Source organism: Hyperolius riggenbachi, chromosome 4 (genome assembly GCF_040937935.1).
Source record: "Hyperolius riggenbachi isolate aHypRig1 chromosome 4, aHypRig1.pri, whole genome shotgun sequence".
NCBI classification, from domain to species: domain Eukaryota; kingdom Metazoa; phylum Chordata; class Amphibia; order Anura; family Hyperoliidae; genus Hyperolius; species Hyperolius riggenbachi.
Window position 1 is genome coordinate 108,017,414 of NC_090649.1, and position 19,680 is coordinate 108,037,093.

The window sequence follows — 19,680 nt, forward strand, 5'->3', positions numbered from 1 at the left end:
GTCACTTTGTCACTTTGTCACTTTGTCATTTTGTTACTTTGTCAGTTGTCACTTTGTCACTGGTCACTTTGTCACTTGTCACTTTGTCATTTTGTCACTTGTCACTTTGTCACTTGTCACTTGTCACTTTGTCACTTGTCACTTTGTCATTTTGTCACTTGTCACTTTGTCATTTTGTCACTTGTCACTTCTCACTTTGTCACTTGTCACTTTGTCATTTTGTCACTTGTCACTTTGTCATTTTGTCACTTTGTCATTTTGTCACTAGTCACTTTGTCACTTGGTCACTTGTCCAGATGATCTCGGTACACCTCCTGAGATTCGAATTCCTGCACACATTGCTCTGGGATTTGGGTGTGATGAATGATGCATCTAACTGGCCACCGGAGGCAATTAAGGCCTTCAAAACATTGAAAGCAGCTTTCTGTTCCGCCCCCATTTTGCGTCATGTTGAGTTGTTGACGTCATGTTCATCCTCGGCCTCGCCTTGCATTTCAGTGCGAGGTGCATTTTCCACAGAAAAAGGTTGTGAATCCGGGCACAACATTTGTGGCTGTTCCATTGACCTTTCACAGGTAGAAGATTGTGGGGGTGGGAATAGCTCCTCCGAATAGCCCATTGTGTCCTGAAAACTACTCATTGCATTGCTTTGCGCACACATTTTTTTGTCCTCATGCAAGGCCTGAGTTGCACCTGAAAGCGTGGCCTTCTCCTCCTGCGCCTCCTCCTGTTCCATCACGTCTGCTGCTGCTGGGTTAGCGTTGACGCCCGGTCCCTGTTTATTGAACCTCTTATCTTTATTACATTTATGACTGCATGGCGGTAAAAAGCATGCTATCCGCACGCTTCTTGTCCTCATGCAAGGCCTGGGTTGTTGTGTCTCAAAAAGCATGGCCTTGTCCTCCTGCGCCTGCTCCTGTTCCATCACGTGTGCTGCTGCTGCTGGGTTACCGTTACCGGTCCCTTTTCCTGGAACCTCTTCTCTGTATTACATTTATGACTGCATGGCGACAAAAAGCATGTTACCTGTGCAAAGAAACATGACATTTTCCACATTTAAAAGACAGTTTTTCCTTTGAAACTTTACAATCAATTTTCTCAAAAACTATAAGCTCTTTTTCAAATATTTTTTTTCCTCTTGTACCCACTCCCAAGGTGCACATACCCTGCTAATTTGGGGTATGTAGCATGTAAGGAACCTTTACAAAGCACGAAAGTTCGGGTCCCCATTGACTTCCATTATGTTCGAAGTTCGGGTCGAACACCCGAACATCGCGGCCATGTTCGGCCTGTTCGGCCCGAACCCGAACATCTAGATGTTCGCCCAACACTACTCGCCATACACCTAACGGAATACCTTGGGGTGTCTTCTTTCTAAAATGGGGTCACTTGTGGGGTTCCTATACTGCCCTGGCATTTTAGGGGCGCTAAACCGTGAAGAGTAGTCTAGAAAACAAATGCCTCAAAATGACCTGTGAATAGGACGTTGGGCCCCTTAGCGCACCTAGGCTGCAAAAAAAGTGTCACACATGTGGTATCGCCGTACTCAGGAGAAGTTTTATAATGTGTTTTGGGGTGTATTTTTACACATACCCATGCTGGGTGGGAGAAATCACTCTGTAAATGGACAATTGTGTGTAAAAAAAATCAAACAATTGTCATGTTTCTACCACCCAGCATGGGTATGTGTAAAAATACACCACAAAACACATTATACTACTTCTCCTGAGTACGGCGATACCACATGTGTGGCACTTTTTTACACCCTAAGTGCGCTAAGGGGCCCAAAGTCCAATGAGTACCTTTAGGATTTCACAGGTCATTTTGCGACATTTGGTTTCAAGACTACTCCTCACGGTTTAGGGCCCCTAAAATGCCAGGGCAGTATAGGAACCCCACAAATGACCCCATTCTAGAAAGAAGACACCCAAAGGTATTCCGTTAGGAGTATGGTGAGTTCATAGAAGATTTTATTTTTTGTCACAAGTTAGCGGAATATGACACTTTGTGAAGAAAAACAATTTAAATCAATTTCCGCTAACTTGTGGCAAAAAATAAAATCTTCTATGAACTCACCATACTCCTAACGGAATACCTTGGGGTGTCTTCTTTGTAAAATGGGGTCATTAGTGGGGTTTCTATACTGCCCTGGCATTTTAGGGGCCCTAAACCGTGAGGAGTAGTCTTAAAAACAAATGTCTCAAAATGACCTGTGAAATCCTAAAGGTACTCATTGGACTTTGGGCCCCTTAGCGCAGTTAGGGTGCAAAAAAGTGCCACACATGTGGTATCGCCGTACTCAGGAGAAGTAGTATAATGTGTTTTGGGGTGTATTTTTACACATACCCATGCTGAGTGGGAGAAATCTCTCTGTAAATGGACAATTGTGTGTAAAACAAAACAAACAATTGTCATTTACAGAGAGATTTCTCCCACCCAGCATGGGTATATGTAAAAATACACCCCAAAACACATTATACTACTTCTCCTGAGTACGGCGGTACCACATGTGTGGCACTTTTTTGCACCCTAAGTGCGCTAAGGGGCCCAAAGTCCAATGAGTACCTTTAGGATTTCACAGGTCATTTTGAGACATTTGTTTTTAAGACTACTCCTCACAGTTTAGGGCCCCTAAAATGCCAGGGCAGTATAGGAACCTCACAAATGACCCCAGTTTAGAAGGAAGACACCCCAAGGTATTCCGTTAGGAGTATGGTGAGTTCATAGAAGATTTTATTTTTTGTCACAAGTTAGCGGAATATGACACTTTGTGAAGAAAAACAATTTAAATCAATTTCCGCTAACTTGTGGCAAAAAATAAAATCTTCTATGAACTCACCATACTCCTAACGGAATACCTTGGGGTGTCTTCTTTGTAAAATGGGGTCATTAGTGGGGTTTCTATACTGCCCTGGCATTTTAGGGGCCCTAAACCGTGAGGAGTAGTCTTGAAACAAAAATGACCTGTGAAATCCTAAAGGTACTCATTGGACTTTGGGCCCCTTAGCGCAGTTAGGGTGCAAAAAAGTGCCACACATGTGGTATCGCCGTACTCAGGAGAAGTAGTATAATGTGTTTTGGGGTGTATTTTTACACATACCCATGCTGAGTGGGAGAAATCTCTCTGTAAATGGACAATTGTGTGTAAAACAAAACAAACAATTGTCATTTACAGAGAGATTTCTCCCACCCAGCATGGGTATATGTAAAAATACACCCCAAAACACATTATACTACTTCTCCTGAGTACGGCGGTACCACATGTGTGGCACTTTTTTGCACCCTAAGTGCGCTAAGGGGCCCAAAGTCCAATGAGTACCTTTAGGATTTCACAGGTCATTTTGAGACATTTGTTTTTAAGACTACTCCTCACAGTTTAGGGCCCCTAAAATGCCAGGGCAGTATAGGAACCCCACAAATGACCCCATTTTAGAAAGAAGACACCCCAAGGTATTCCGTTAGGAGTATGGGGAGTTCATAGAAGATTTTATTTTTTGGCACAAGTTAGCGGAAAATTACACTTTGTGAAAAAAATCACTTAAGATCAATTTCCACTAACTTGTGACAAAAAATAAAATCTTCTATGAACTCACCATACTGCTAACGGAATACCTTGGGGTGTCTTCTTTCTAAAATGGGGTCATTTGTGGGGTTCCTATACTGCCCTGGCATTTTAGGGGCCCTTAACTGTGAGGAGTAGTCTTAAAAACAAATGTCTCAAAATGACCTGTGAAATCCTAAAGGTACTCATTGGACTTTGGGCCCCTTAGCGCAGTTAGGGTGCAAAAAAGTGCCACACATGTGGTATCGCCGTACTCAGGAGAAGTAGTATAATGTGTTTTGGGGTGTATTTTTACACATACCCATGCTGAGTGGGAGAAATATCTCTGTAAATGGACAATTGTGTGTAAAAAAAATAAAAAAATTGTCATTTACAGAGATATTTCTCCCACCCAGCATGGGTATGTGTAAAAATACACCCTAAAACACATTACACTACTTCTCCTGAGTACGGCAATACCACATGTGTGGCATTTTTTTGCAGCCTAACTGCGCTAAGGGGCCCAAAGTCCAATGAGCACCTTTAGGCTTTACAGGGGTGCTTACAATTTAGCACCCCCCAAAATGCCAGGACAGTAAACACACCCCACAAATGACCCCATTTTGGAAAGTAGACCCTTCAAGGTATTCAGAGAGGGGCATGGTGAGTCCGTGGCAGATTTCATTTTTTTTTTGTCGCAAGTCAGAAGAAATGGAAACTTTTTTTTTTTTTTTTTTTTGTCACAAAGTGTCATTTTCCGCTAACTTGTGACAAAAAATAAAATCTTCTATGAACTCACCATGCCTCTCAGTGAATACTTTGGGATGTCTTCTTTCCAAAATGGGGTCATTTGGGGGGTATTTATACCATCCTGGAATTTTAGCACCTCATGAAACCTGACAGGTAGGCAGAAAAGTCAGAGATGCTTGAAAATGGGAAAATTCACTTTTGGCACCATAGTTTGTAAACGCTATAACTTTTACCCAATCCAATAAATATACACTGAATTGTTTTTTTTTTATCAAAGACATGTAGCAGAATAACTTTCGCGCTCAAATGTATAGGAAATTTACTTTATTTGAAAAATGTCAGCACAGAAAGTTAAAAAAGTCATTTTTTTGACAAAATTCATGTCTTTTTTGATGAATATAATAAAAAGTAAAACTCGCAGCAGCAATCAAATAGCACCAAAAGAAAGCTGTATTAGTGAGAAGAAAAGGAGGTAAAATTCATTTAGGTGGTAGGTTGTATGACCGAGCAATAAACCGTGAAAGCTGCAGTGGTCTGAATGGAGAAAAAGGCTCTGGTCCTTAAGGGGTAGAAAGACTGTGGTCCTCAAGTGGTTAAGGATTTGTAGCATAAAAGCCAACTCACATTGGCTGGGAATTAAACCCAGGTCTCACTGTGTGGTGGGCAAGTACCTTAACCTTGCCTTTTGTGTTCAACAGTTGTCCAAAGAGAACCCCAGATAGCCAGGTAGATTCATCTCTCTCTCTCTCTCTCTCTCATATTTTTGAGAATAAGTGGATTGAGCATAAATGGTACATGCTAGGCTGGCTTCAGCATGTAGTGTTGGTGGTACAGTGCCTGGCTATCTGGGGTTCTCTTTGGACAACTGTTGAACACGAAAGGCAAGGCCATGCCTGGCTACAAATCCTTAAGCAGTGGCTGGATGGTGTAATGGTGACACTGGCACCGTCCTCTGCCTTCTGCATTTTCTGTAAGGAGCCCCGGTATCTTCGGCAGTTGGGGATCACTGCACATGTATGGCCCAGCTGGGAGCTGTGCAGTACTATTGCATAGGCGCAGAATTCTCCTGGCCACGAGAGCGGGACAGGGAGCGTGCACAGCCACACTGCACATGTGCTGTCTGGCCTCGATTGGCCGAGGATACTTGGACTGCCTACGGAGAATACAGAAGGTAGAGGACAGTGCCGAGATAGTGAGCGGGCTGGAGGGGGTTGGAGGAAGCCCCAGGTATATATGATTTTTTTTTTCATCTCTGGTACACTTTAAGCACCGAACAATGATATCATTGACACTGTGTGCCAGAATCCCCTGTGCCAAAATTAACTGCTCCTGTTCTTAGCGTGGCTGTCAAACATCACAGCTTAGAAAAATAACCCACCAGGCTGGCAATATTTCTCCGAACGTGTTCTCTGCTTTATAGAAGGATGCGACACAGATGACTTGTCATTCCTCTTTATTGTGAAACTTGTAAGCAGGACAGATAAAATATAGACCACCAGCATGGTGAGTAAGCCTATGGGAAAACAGTACATCTGCTTTCCTCCTCCTATCCACCCTCCTGTTCATACACCAAGGACGTGTTTCCTAGAAGCAGCTGGTGTCCACGCTTCTACAGAGGATGAGATACGAGAAAAATATTTCCCAAAGGGGATAATCCTGTCCAAAAAATAAATATGTCTTTCAGGTGTGAGCTGGTGTTTAAGATGAGAAGATACATGGCCAAAAGGAAAGCACAGACATGACTTTCATGGTGATCTATTGGGAAGATCGGGTTGGACTCATCTGGCATATGAATGAGAAGAACGTTTTTGGCAGTAGAAGGTGCCTTTATCTGAATAAATGTGTTTAGTACGATGAAACACCACCTAAGAAAAGTAGTTCTGCATGAGAGACATGTTTCAGAAGCTATTTTATACTAAGCTCTTTAGCGTTTTTTAGTATAAACCACATCAAACAGCATAAATGATAATGAAAGTGATAATGAGAAAATAAGCTTTGAGTTAATGGCAGACAGAGGCAAGCCATGGAAAACAGATAAAGCAAATCCAGTGATTTTAAGAGGAACTCCAGAGCAAATTTAAATTAACCCATGCTTTTCCCAGTTCCACGATAAAGAATTGAATGCCGTTTTAAAAAAAAAACTGGAGCTAGGCTGAGAATACACGGTTCGTTTTCGAGCTGGCGTGATAGATAATTTCCGACATGTCCGATCTCCGGCAAAATTGTTTCGCCACTCAATTCCTCATTGAACTCAATGGAAAAAGATAAGAAAAACAAGCGGAAGATAAGAGACTAGATAAGAGAATCGCCTGCAAAATCGAACCGTGTATTCCTAGCATAACAAGGATATGGAGGCTGCCATATTTATTTTTATACAGTACCAGTTGCCTGGCAGTCCTGCTGATTAGTGATTTTTTTGTGCATCCATAGGGTCTGAATCACACACCTGAACCAAGTATGTGGCTAATCCAGTCAGACCTCTGTTTAAAACTTGATTTGCATGCTTGTTCAGGGCAGACTCAGATTTACCAAAAAGGAGCCTATAGACACAGATGTCCTGGCACCTTAGATTACATCTTGCCTGTCATAGGTAGCTGCATGTGTCCCACAGTAGTGTATGAGGTAGCCAGACGTACTGTCAATATTTAGTAGCTAGAGGTGCCCCCAAGTATTAGGTAGCTAGAAGAACCTCAGAATTAAGTAGCAGTAGGAGAACAGAGGCGCCAGCAGGATAAAAGTGGATAAAAAAAACTTTAAAATTTGCTGGGAGGAAGCGGTGGACTTACCTCCATAAAGCAGACACGAAAGACTGTCTGAATAGTAGTCACATTTATTACTTAGTACCCCAAAACAGTGCAACGCGTTTTGCAGGCCCAGCCCGCTTCATCAGGCAATAAAAATGGGGACAAGACAGAATTTCAGCAATAGCAGGTGTAGCGCCGCTACACCTGCTATTGCTGAAATTCTGTCTTGTCCCCATATTGCCTGATGAAGCGGGCTGGGCCTGCGAAACGCGTTGCACTGTTTTGGGGTACTAAGTAATAAATGTGACTACTATTCAGACAGTCTTTCGTGTCTGCTTTATGGAGGTAAGTCCACCGCTTCCTCCCAGCAAATTTTAAAGTTTTTATCCACTTTTATCCTGCTGGCGCCTCTGTTCTCCTACTGCTATACCGTGTCCACCCCTGGTGAAGGGGTGATCTACCCCCTTTCGCATCTACAGAGAGCGACTTCTTATCCCTGAGTGAGGACAGGTCTAATCTCCTCACCTGCCTATACAGTGGTTGCCTGTGTGGTAACCCATGTTTGTGAGTATAATTTTCTCACGATAACCTTTACTTCATTTATGCTTAACATACTACACTATATTGGGCTCTCGGTTTCTCTACACTTTATCTCAGAATTAAGTAGCTAGAGGTGCCTCTGACTGAAGGGAGATCTGGTCAGTGGAATGCCGAGAGGCGGGAGAGTTACCTCTCACTTACGCTCTCATTAGGACTACATAGGGAAGGAATGAGGGAGGCGCTCAGGGAGGGGAGTAAGCTGCCTTTCCATCATCAGGCGCCTGTAGGCACGTGCCTACAGTGCCTTATGGTAAATCCGGCCCTGGTTCAGGGTCTATGGCTGCAAGTATTGGAGGCAGAGGATCAGCAGGACAGCCAGGCAATTTGCATTGTTTAAAAAGATATAAATATGGCGGCCTCCATATCCCTATCTAACGTTTCCAGTAAAGATTCTTGTTTCTAACTATATGGTGATATAATTGTTGATTATCCTACAGGAGCTTTGTTATGTGAACAGTGTCAGCCATGCCTGCAGATAAAGAATATTATTTTAAAAAAGGCAGGACACTTTATGGTGAGATTACCTTATTTATTACAGAAAACTAAGCTTTTTTTTCTACATTGCCTAGAGCTCTTCCTTGAGAAAAGGCATTACAGAGGTATTAACAACCTTTAAAAGCGCTATATACCTGGCTGGCTGTCATGGTAACTGCTGGCTTCAGTTTTTTAGTACTTTCCGAGTCACAGTCCAGGACCAAGAATTAGCCGCCAGTAGTCAAGAGGAGAGGAGTAAAGTTCAAACTTTTAAAAAAAATATTCTAGAAGACATTTCACCACTAATTCATATCCTTTCTTTGGTTCAACTAAGGTTAAGTGACTGATGTTCCCTAGCAAATATAAATAGTTCTGGTTTTCTCTCACCTTATTTGAACTGCAGCAGCCAATGGGATCAGTGGTGAACTGTCTTCCAGGTTATAAAACAAAGTCCAGCTGAACTTAATCAGCTAGATACCGTACATCATTACCTGAGCGAGTGAAATTCTCCGCAGGGGGCGGGGATTGGCAGGTGTTTAATAGGCACTTGTTGAAAGTATCAGTGATCGGGTGCCCAGGGGATGAGGTGAGCGCCCAATGCGTTACTTGTAGTAACCAAAAGGCTACAGAAGTATCCAATTGTATACTAGGTAGCAAGGGTATAACTAGGGGGGAGCAGCTTCTGTGACTGCAAGGGGGCCAGCCAGAGGAGTAGGGGGGCCCAGAGGAGTAGGGGGGCCCACCTACTGACCTTTCCTTTCTTTGATATTTAAGATCGGGGGGCCCAAGTTACGCCCCTGCTAGGAATAGAAGGAACAGATGAGCCAACTGTTATCTTGTAGACCATCTACAATAGCCATAATTTCTGTGCGGGGGTGGTGTGTGTGTGTGTAAGGCACTTGGAGGGGGTTAGCAGAGCCGGGACAAGGTCCTCCAGCACCCAAGGCTGAGACACCAAAGTGCGCCCCTCCATCCCTGCCACACCAGCCGTCACACACTGATTGCTATTAGACTAAGAGGCGCCACATTGCCCACAACCTCCCCAATTCCTTAATATCTAGTTATCTGGCTTGCAGTCACTGCCATGTATCCCCTTTTCTTATTTCTTTCTGCTTCAAACACAATTAGGAATGACAGCTGAATGAATTCTGCGCCCCCTCCTACACTGCGCCCTGAGGCTGGAGCCTCTCCAGCCTATGCCTTGGCCCGGCCCTGGGGGTTAGTGTTAGGCACTTGGAGGTGGGAGGTTAGTGTTAGGCACTTGGAGAGGGAGATGAGTGTTAGGCACTTGGAGGGGGGAGGTTAGTGTTAGGCACTTGGAGGGAGGAGGTTAGTGTTAGGCACTTGGAGGTGGAAGGTTAGTGTTAGGCACTTGGAGGGAGGTTAGTGTTAGGCACTTGGAGGTGGGAGGTTAGTGTTAGGCACTTGGCGAGGGAGATGAGTGTTAGGCACTTGGAGGGAGGAGGTTAGTGTTAGGCACTTGAAGGGGGGAGGTTAGTGTTAGGCACTTGGAGGGGGGAGGTTAGTGTTAGGCACTTGGAGGGGGAAGGTTAGTGTTAGGCACTGAGAGAGGTGTTAGTGTTAGGCGCTTGGAGGGGGAGGTTAGTGTTAGGCACTTGGAGAGGGAAGGTTAGTGTTAGGCACTTGGAGAGGGGAGGTTAGTGTTAGGCACTTGGAGGGAGGAGGTTAGTGTTAGGCCCTTGGAGAGATGTGTTAGTGTTAGGCACTTGGAGGGGGGAGGTTAGTGTTAGGCACTTGGAGAGGGGAGGTTAGTGTTAGGCACTTGGAGGGAGGAGGTTAGTGTTAGGCCCTTGGAGAGAGGTGTTAGTGTTAGGCACTTGGAGGGGGGAGGTTAGTGTTAGGCACTTGGAGGGGGAAGGTTAGTGTTAGACACTTGAAGAGGGGAGGTTAGTGTTAGGAATTAGGTGGGGGGTAAGTGTTAGGCACTTGAAGTGGGAGCTAGTGTTAGGGGTTGAGGGTTCAAGTAAGAATATGTGCTGGGTAAATGCATAGTAATATATCATTAATGCAAATGACCAATATTTTTACTAGTGGCACCACTCTACGCCCAACTCATGAGAAGGTGCCCACTAGGGGAACTACCCATCCATTTCTCACACACAATAACCGTTATTATTAAAAAAAAATTAGCAGGGAGTGCAGTATTTTGCATTGAAACAAAACATTACTTTATTTTAATGGCTTAAAAATTCTTCAGAAATAAAGAAATGTTTAAAAAAGTCTTATTGTCATGGATATCCCCACTATCCTGCTGATATAGAATTGTCTCTGTAGTGGTCTTAGGGGAGTAATAGAGGACCTGCGGCTATAACTGGTTTATGTGACACAGTTAAAGGCAAAGCCTATGTAAATTAATAGTCAGCCAACCATCTTAGACCACAACACAGCATTGACAAATAAACCAGCGTCTGTAAGGCAATGCGGTGTCACTCAGGAGAGACATCACTACATCTTCCTGACTGTAATCATCTCCATTCTCGGATGTGCGAATGTAGTCTAATCATAAATAGGCTCGCTTTTTACTTTATTATTCCAAAACAAATCAATACTGTATATTGACAATGAAAAGGCAAGGCGATCGTATCCCTGCAGTTATGAGTGGGAGTTCCTAATCTATAAAAGAAAATTAACCATGTGACTCAGTTTTACAGAGGGCCCCATAAAGTCAAGGCTAATCAGAACTACTAGGGTTTTACGAGTGACTGGAAAATAACTAAAAGTCTCACTCATTAAAGGGAATCTGAAGTGAATATAAACATATGATATAATGATTTGTATGTGTAGTACTGCTAAGAAACAGAAAATTATTAGCACAGATATGAGTCTTATATTGTTTCCAGTATAGGAAGAGTTAAGAAACTTCTGTTGTTATCTATGCAAAAGAGCTTCTGCGACTTTATAACGTTGTGGGCAGCACTGTCTTTTGAAGCTCTTATCTCAACTGTCTCTCATAGTTTCTACTTTGTTTATGGTTTTTCAGAAGAGAAAAGTTCAAAGGGTCAATTAGCCTGTTCTGTGAAATCATTTAAAATGCTGAGTGTATTGTGGAAACTGCAATTATTAGAGAATGGTATAAAAAAAGCGATATACCTGAAAATAGCTACTAATGTTCTATGAAGTATCTGTATTACACAACCAATTCATTATAATCATACATGTTTTTTTTTTGCTTCAGTATCACTTTAAAAAAGCCATGCGAGATATAAGTTTGCCTTCTTAAAACAAACAAAACGTCTTTGCAATTAATACACTTTACGGGAGCAAAAAGGAACTCCCAAGATGCACCACGTGTCAGTGGCTGAATATGCAAATAATTCCTTTACACCAATGAACAGCCAATCACACATGTAGAGCTGCTGGTGTACAGAATGCCTATAGCCTATACATTTAACAGAGCTATACTAACCCAAATTGCAGACAGCTGTTTCAGTGTTAGCGTGGCCTATATCAGTGCAAGGCATGGATTTATCTATGCACTCAATGATAGTGATGCACTGTGTTAGTTCTTTCTTACTAAGGGGGTGGGGGGGGGGGGATTAGGGTTAGAGGAATGAGGGAGGTTATGTTGGGTCTTGAGATTTGGGTTCAAGTGAGGAAGGGGTTTACCCTGGGGCCGGTTACTCTTACAATAAATTTGGGTGCCAGTGGTTGCATGGAAACTTGGGCAGCACATATGGAAATTGTGACTATAGCGTCGCCCAGTGGACAGTTTGGGCGCCAACTGTAGATGATGCGATGGTGATTATGGTTAAGACAACAGCAGAGTCATAAGTTAACACAGGACAGGTATAGATTAGTGTTAGGAGTAAGTAGAGGTAGTTTACTGTAGTCTCAGGCTTAGAAAGCGTTAGGCTACCATAATTAGATAAAATAACAAGTTAGTGTTAGGAGTAGGTAATGGTGTTAGGCTTAGATAGCAGTAGAGGGTTATTGTGAGAGAAAGGACACTCAGTAATAGAATACAGGGACGGATCTAGACCAAGTTGCGCCTGGTGCAAGGTCAGGTTCTGCCGCCTAAACTGCCATTTCCCATCCAAATTTTGCCGCCTTTTTAAGAATTCAACAAACTGCGCCTGGGGCAAGAGACACGCTTGCCCAACCCCCCTGCCCCCCACCCCCACCCCCCCCCCCCCCCCCCGATCCGTCCCTGGTAGAATATCGGCAAAATGGCTGATATTTTACTAGTGGCGCTTACCATGTGATCAAATTTCCCCGTCGTCCTTTTTGCATATATGCAGAAGAGCCAATGTATACATTTTCGCTAGGGCCCATAGCTCTGTAACCATGACCTGGATTAATAAGGCCCTCCATAGGAATAAAAATAAAAGGAGAGACCACTTTCCAGTAGTTAGGTGCGGTCTTGTAATTCTAAAAAGTTGTAATTGGTTGCTGTCCTTTGAACTTATTAAATAAAAGTCACTATTTCCTCTGCCGAGAAGGTGAACGATTGCTCTATGTATAGAATATGTCAGTCTGTTACAGGCAGTAAAAATCTATACTAATGTAAAGCTTACTATGCTGTACAGTTTCCATATTCACTTCACAGATTTGTGTATTTGTTCCGAGCAGCTCTTCTAGGTAGATCATGGTTCTCCATCTGCTGTGCTGCCAAAGTGACACGTATACAGAATATAATACCCAACCAATCAGGTGAATATTATTAGTGTGCTGTGCATCACATATTTATTACCCACCAAAGGAGACCCTCCCCTTTTGTCACAGCCAATTGCATGTGTTGTAATTACAATAACTATCTATCTGCCTATCTTATGGAATTTCACTGGTAAGGGCCTATTTCCACTAGCTGCATGTAATTTTGATTAATAGGCTGCATCCAAATCGTGTGCAGGGAAAAAGAATGATGCATACTACAGTTTTTTAGTAGCACACATCCAAATCCCCAGAGCTATGCAATGGGTGCTGCATCCGTTTCAGAAAGATCCCCATACACTATCAAGGCTGGGCTGAGTGGCAAGAGAGGCTCCAGCCTCAGGGCATATTGTGGGAGGGGGCGCACAACTCACTCAGCTATCATTCCCCTATTGTGTTTGAAGCAGAGAGAAATAAGAAAAGGGGATACATGGCAGTGATTGCAAGTCATAAAACAAGAGATTAAGGTGTTGGGGGGGGGGGGGGGGGCTGGGGCGCCTCTTAGTCTATTAGCAATGAGTGTGTGACGGCTGGGGTGGGAGGGATGGAGGGGCACGCTTTGGTGTCTCAGCTTTGGGTACTGGAGGACCCTGTCCTGCCTCTGTACACTATACAGTCTAAGAGTTATACATCTAAATGACATTCAGGTAGTTGCTCCTCGTATCCCATAGATATTATTAAGAATGTACTGGAAGTACATTCCTAGGAATTTTACAGGGTGAGTTTTATATTGGACCCCTCTTAAAGAACTCAATAGCTAGACATCAAGCGCCAAAACTTGCCAAGGACATCCTCAGTGTCAGAGAGGGGTAAGAAGGCAGAGATGGATTAAGATGAAATTGGGGCCCTAGGCGAGGTAGTTGTTGTTTGGCTCATCCTTATGAGGGTAATTTGTGGTCATAGAAAGTAGCAGTTGGGCCTCTTAATACCCATTACGCCCCAGGCACCTGCCTATGTTGCCTTGTGTATGATCCTGCTCTGTCAGAAGTGGAGAACTTTTTTTAATAGATACCAATATTTAACCCACATTTTGATTATTAACAGCTTAGAAATGCTAATAAAACAGTTGAAGGATGGGGGGGAGAAGGGGGAGGGGAAACTTTACGCGCACACTGCACAGAGCGCAGAAGTGCCCATTAAAGCCTATGGGACTTAGTGCGCATAAAACTTTGCGCGCGCAAAGTTAGCGCGCGATCTGATTGAGAAATCCGGTGCTAACCTACTTAGCACCCTGATTAGCACGTCTAAAGACTTTAGACGTGCTAAGTAGCTTAGCACCGCTTTGTGAATCAAGTCCTATATCTTTCCGTTAGTTATCACAGGTCTGCCCTACAATTGCCAAATGGAAAAATAAAGTAAATCATTCCTTACCCTATAAAAAGCGTGTCTATCAACATAGAAAATGTCCTGGTAAATATCTTGTCTGGGAAAGTTGGTTACCTAAACTCTCATTACTGTTACTAGTTATGATATTTTATATCCTTTGTACTGTAATTATGATTCTTCTCCTCTGCTTTTATGATCTTTATTTTCTTGTGATTGCATTTGCAGAATGTATTATCTTGTGCCCTCTTAACATTCTAAGTGACCATTTGTTTGTTCTTATCGATAAGCATTACTTGTACTGTGCTATTACGTCAATAAACCTTTGGCTGATGAAAAAAAAAGTGATTCAGAATTTTAAGTGCTGATTGGATAAAAGGTGGGACCTTGACCAATCAGTGGCAAGATATCCTAGCAAATCTGTACTGTAAACAGTAGTGAGTAGAAAACGAGATCACCTAGGAATGCAACATCGCAAGGGGCGGGTTCACGCCGTTCTGCAGAGTGGCTGTGTTGTGCTGTTGTTCACTATAATGCCTAGGAATTGAGTCTGCAGCTACACACAATAAAAGCTGACGATTGGTTTCTTAAAGTGGCAGCAGCATTTTTGCCATGTCAGGACTGGGAACCGTAGCAAAGAGTTCATCCTCAAGCCCAGGTATGGAGGGCATTGTTAGGTCCTTAAAGACACCTGTGAAGGCTGCTAGTGCAATTTTCATGCATCACAAAGGAATCTTTCAGGCTTGTGTAGTGATATACATATTTCTTTGTCACCAAACATGCAGAAATGCAGGAGTTTATGGACATTTGCGGAAGACGAAAGGATATCAGCTCATTATCAAGAAGACAGAAGGTTTAGTCTTAAAGTATTGATACAGTATAGAATTTTATCATCTAAGGATGATTTATATAGGAGTATATTGATGATTTATATAGGAGTATGTATATAGCGCCGACATCTTTCGACTTTCGCAGCGTTGAACAGAATATATTGTCTTGTAACTTAACTGTCCGTCACCGGGGCTCAAAATCTAATCCCTACCATCGTCAAATGTCAATATCGTGTAGCATATGTATCGTAGTCTGGAGCCAACTTATGGGAAATCCAATGAACCACACAGGAACAGGGAGAACATACAAACTCAATGCAGATAGTGGCCGGGCCGGGATTTGAACCACGGATCCAGCTCTGCAAGGCAAGTGTGCTAACCACTACACCACCATGCTGCCCACTACACCACCATGCAGTCTATATACCGCTATACTATACTGTTCATATCAGTTTAGCTGTAGATTTTTATATAGTCAATATTAATTTCTTATTTTTTAACTGCATAGAAAATAGAATGCCTCTTTATTCTTTAACTACCAGCATTGTATTCATTGTTGTAGCATTTTACATCAAAATATTATTTGAATTTGTTTACTAATACCTCTGCCAAAGTATAGCCAATACATGTTGGGCTCCTGGTGTTACTGTGACGTTGGGCTTCACAGCATGAATACCAGTGCTCAGCAGTATTTGTACTGAGGTGAGTATGTGTGTATTGCTGCACATGTGACGGGTTACAGGAAATCAGATGGCGAGATCACAGACTGGCAGCTATGAGACAAGGGCACTGGTAACCCTTTGCCTGCCATTGCCTTACAGGACCTCTTTTGTGCTTTCCTCCTTGCATTGCGTTTCATCATCACTGAAAATACTATAAGGGGATCCCTGCTTTACTGAAAGCTCATCGGATATCCTCACCATGACCACGCAAGGTAGTAACCTGCACCAGACGTATGCAGAACACTATATAACAGGAGTATATGTACTGAATACCTTGAATTAATTGTAAGCAGATGTTTTATTCAATTATGACATCTGTCTTCTTCACACATCAGTTCACTAATAGACAGACGATCCCTTCCAGAGTATATTGTATAAAGGTCAATGAATTGTGGCATCTAGCACACATTATTGTCATCTCCCTATACATCCAGATCTGTTAGGATGAGGCTGTGATATATAGAATGGTGTAAAGGCCCTTTTACTCTTAATGCAATTTAATGTGAATAGTGCTAGCATTTTATGGCAGCATTTTTTCAGGGTAAACGCTTATTTTTTGCTGTACAATTTCACGATTTTTGAGTGATCGCGATTAACGTTTTTTTAACATTGCAATCGCGATTGCTCAAAAATCGTGAAAAAGCGCGGCAGGTACCGGGTTTGCGTTTGCCACGAATTGTGAATCGCCGACGATCGTGGTAGATTACATTACACTAGCGCTGCTTTTGTGAATGGGCTCTTAATGCGTTTTTTTTCTCCCTAGCAGTGCATATAGTATAGTATAAAAGAGGCCATGGGGATACATGGACACTGGACATCCCAACAGCTGTCCTTTCAGTTACAACTGACAGCAACTGATACAGTGTAAAAGGACTCTATAGGTGGCCACACACCATACATTTTTTTAAACATCTGTTCAATTCAAGAATAGCACTCAATTTTCTGACTGATTGTAACAATTCAAAAATCTGACCAATGTATCACACACCTGTGTTCAATTTCTCCCCAGTCACGAATAAAATAATTGAAAGCGCAGAAAGAAATTGATTGGAACTGTACATCAAGTAATTGACAATCCATCACACACCATACAATTCTTGATAAAGTTGGACTGAAATTTCCAAAATGTCCAATCGCCAAAAGTCAAGAAAAAAAATTGAAAAAAAATGGGAAATTTGGATTTATCGATCGAAAATCTTTAGGATAAATAAGCAAAAAAATCACGTAAAATCAAAGAAATCAAAGGGAATACATTCAGATTTTTAGAGGAGGCAGGAATGAAGCAGAGAGATGGATGACTGACAGAGACCACCCGTGGCTTCCCTGCCATTCAACCAGCAGGTGGATATTTTACAGTTCAGCCGCTGTCACCTATAGATTATAATGATAACACTACGATACATACGCTGCACGATACATACATAGACATATGACTATGGTAGGGATTAGATTGTGAGCTCTTCTGAGGGACAGCTAGTGACATGACTATGTACTCTGTACAGCGCTGTGGAAGATGTTGGCGCTATATAAATTCTAAATAATAATAATAGATATTATTTACTGTATATCAGTATGTAGGACTGAAGCATGGTCGAGGCATATTTGTCAAAGTTTTCTTACTCTTCTAACACTTTCTGTTTACTGCTTATTTCATTGGTCCTGTAAGAGTGTTGACCAGGGCCGGGCCGAGGCATAGGCTGGAGAGGCTCCAGCCTCAGGGCGCAGTGTAGGAGGGGGCGCAGAATTCATTCAGCAGTCATTCCTAATTGTGTTTGAAGCAGAAAGAAATAAGAAAAGGGGATACATGGCAGTGACTGCAAGCCAGATAACTAGATATTAAGGTGTTGGGGAGGTTGTGAGCCCTGTGGCACCTCTTAGTCTAATAGTAATCAGTGTGTGATGGCTCGGGTAGCAGGGATGGAGGGGCGCACTTTGGTGTCTCAGCCTTGGGTGCTGGAGGACCTTGTCCCGGCTCTGGTGTTGACCATGCGGTACACAGGAGTCCCACCACACCTGCTGTATGTAGCAGAGTCATGGTAAATCCCTGTCACTGTACAGCACAAGGCAGCCCCCCGGACCCCCCTCACTCACAGTTCAATAGATGAGCAGCAGAAGACTGGCAATACCATGTCTCCCTCCAGTCTACAGACAGCCACACTCACAGATCCTATCAATAATACATTAAACAAGAAGTCTCTCAGTCATTCCTTCCATAGCCCCTCTAGTGGAGACATTATCACCAGCAGACTTATGTAATAGGACAAATAACAATGTGCCAAGTGCAGTAACCCATAGCAACCAACCCACAATTATCCTTCACTCATCTCTTTCAACAGTTGAATGGTACCACAAGATGGGTTTGCAGTGCATCTAATTAAATAAACCCATCCCAGTGTCCAGCCTGATGCAGTATTGTGAGTAAGGGGGCTGCTACACACACCTACTAGAGAAGGCTTTGTCTGATATTGATTAAGCACATTCAACTCTGAATACAACTCAATGAAATGCAGGCAGCTAATCTTAGTGGCAGCTGTATTCACACTATTCAATTTAGAAGCAACACAGGCATTTAACTGACACATAAGACACACAATGTACATAGACATTTCATTAGGGTGCCCCCCTCCATCCACAGGACCCTCATCACACAATGATGACAGCACACAAACACACACGTGAAATACAGAGCATCCATATAGTACCAATACAGCTCCACTAGCAACCTGTGAATAGCCAGAGCCCATAGATTACACTCACAGCAAGCTTTAAGCCTATGTACACACATAGATCTACTCCAGCTAATACAAGAGGCACACTTTTAGGAAACCACTTTGCTGAGATTGCTGGAGTTCTGCACCCCACTGTGTAAAACACTATAAAATGACATGGAGAGATCCACTCTTGTACTGTAGTTGGTCATTAGACCGATGCTGTCCAGGTGCTGGGATTGGGAACAGGCTGATGGAGAAAGGCAAATAAAACTATTTTTTTAAGCTAACAAGTCATCTTTAACATTTTTGGAAAAATAAAATATAAGAAAACAGACTTTGGCAAGTTGGTCAGATCTATTTCTGAGATGATGCTCAAAGTACACGTGCTGCTTATATAGTTATATAATACAGCTGTGCGTGGCAAGGATGCTCCCTCCATCAGAAACACTATTATAGCAATACCTGCTGCACTTTCACAGGCAAGTGTTACTTACACTATGGATAATATATATTCCATGAAATACAAGATGGAGAGATAGATAGATAGATAGATAGATAGATAGATAGATAGATAGATAGATAGATAGATAGATAGATAGATATGGAGAGATGGATGAACAGGATGCAGGTGTGACAACCTGAAGGATGATGTCCTGCATCCTCAGAGTGGTACCCAGTGAAGATGCTGAGGTGTGTTTGAGTTCCCCCTACCTTCATTGGATGGGTAAGTCCTCAGAGCCTGGCCATAAAACAAGGTGCAGAAAGTGAGCAGAGCAGGATAAATCCACCAGTAAGACATATCGAGGCTATTTGTGTAGAATAAGCAAAGTTACAGAGCTACAGAGAGAAGGAGAGAGAGAGAGCGGAGAGGGAGGAGGAGGGATGAGATCCAGAGCAGTAAGGAGGGCAGGCTTCAAAGCACACAGCTTGGATGGGAATTCAGTTCCCTTAACCCCTCCCTACGCCTTATCCTCCTATTGTATAAAGGCTGCTTGGCTTTTACAGCTCAACAGAGAGGGTGGCAGCGTGAAGAATCCTTCAATGGAGCTTGTGCTGGGTGCCTTGTTGCTAGCAAAACTCTGCTAATTACTATACAAAATATCTGGAGCCGCTCCAGCTCGCCTGGGTTGTACACATCTTGCCGGCGGGTGGCTCTAGCACGCACTGTGGAGGTGTGGAATTAGATTTCCATTGGAAATAGGGTCACTTGTATGTTTTGCATGGCTTCTCTCGTCAGCCTGCACATGAGTGGGATGGCTGATGTGTGTGGCTGACTGTGATAGCGGTGCTAATATATACACTGTGGCTTTGGTG

General features: G+C 42.9%; 1 protein-coding gene across 2 annotated transcripts in view; it reads right to left on the reverse strand.

Moving 5' to 3' along the window:
- The window catches only part of LOC137571380 (ephrin type-A receptor 3-like), a 356,736-nt gene extending 337,434 nt beyond the window's left edge, over positions 1–19,302 (reverse strand). The window contains exon 1 of one of the 2 annotated variants that reach the window (XM_068280382.1): positions 19,078–19,302. In XM_068280382.1, the coding sequence (XP_068136483.1) occupies positions 19,078–19,165 (88 nt within the window). In that variant the 5' untranslated portion in view covers positions 19,166–19,302. The remainder of the gene's footprint in view (positions 1–19,077) is intronic. The other variant, XM_068280383.1, reaches the window with a different exon arrangement.
- Positions 19,303–19,680: the final 378 nt, after the last annotated feature.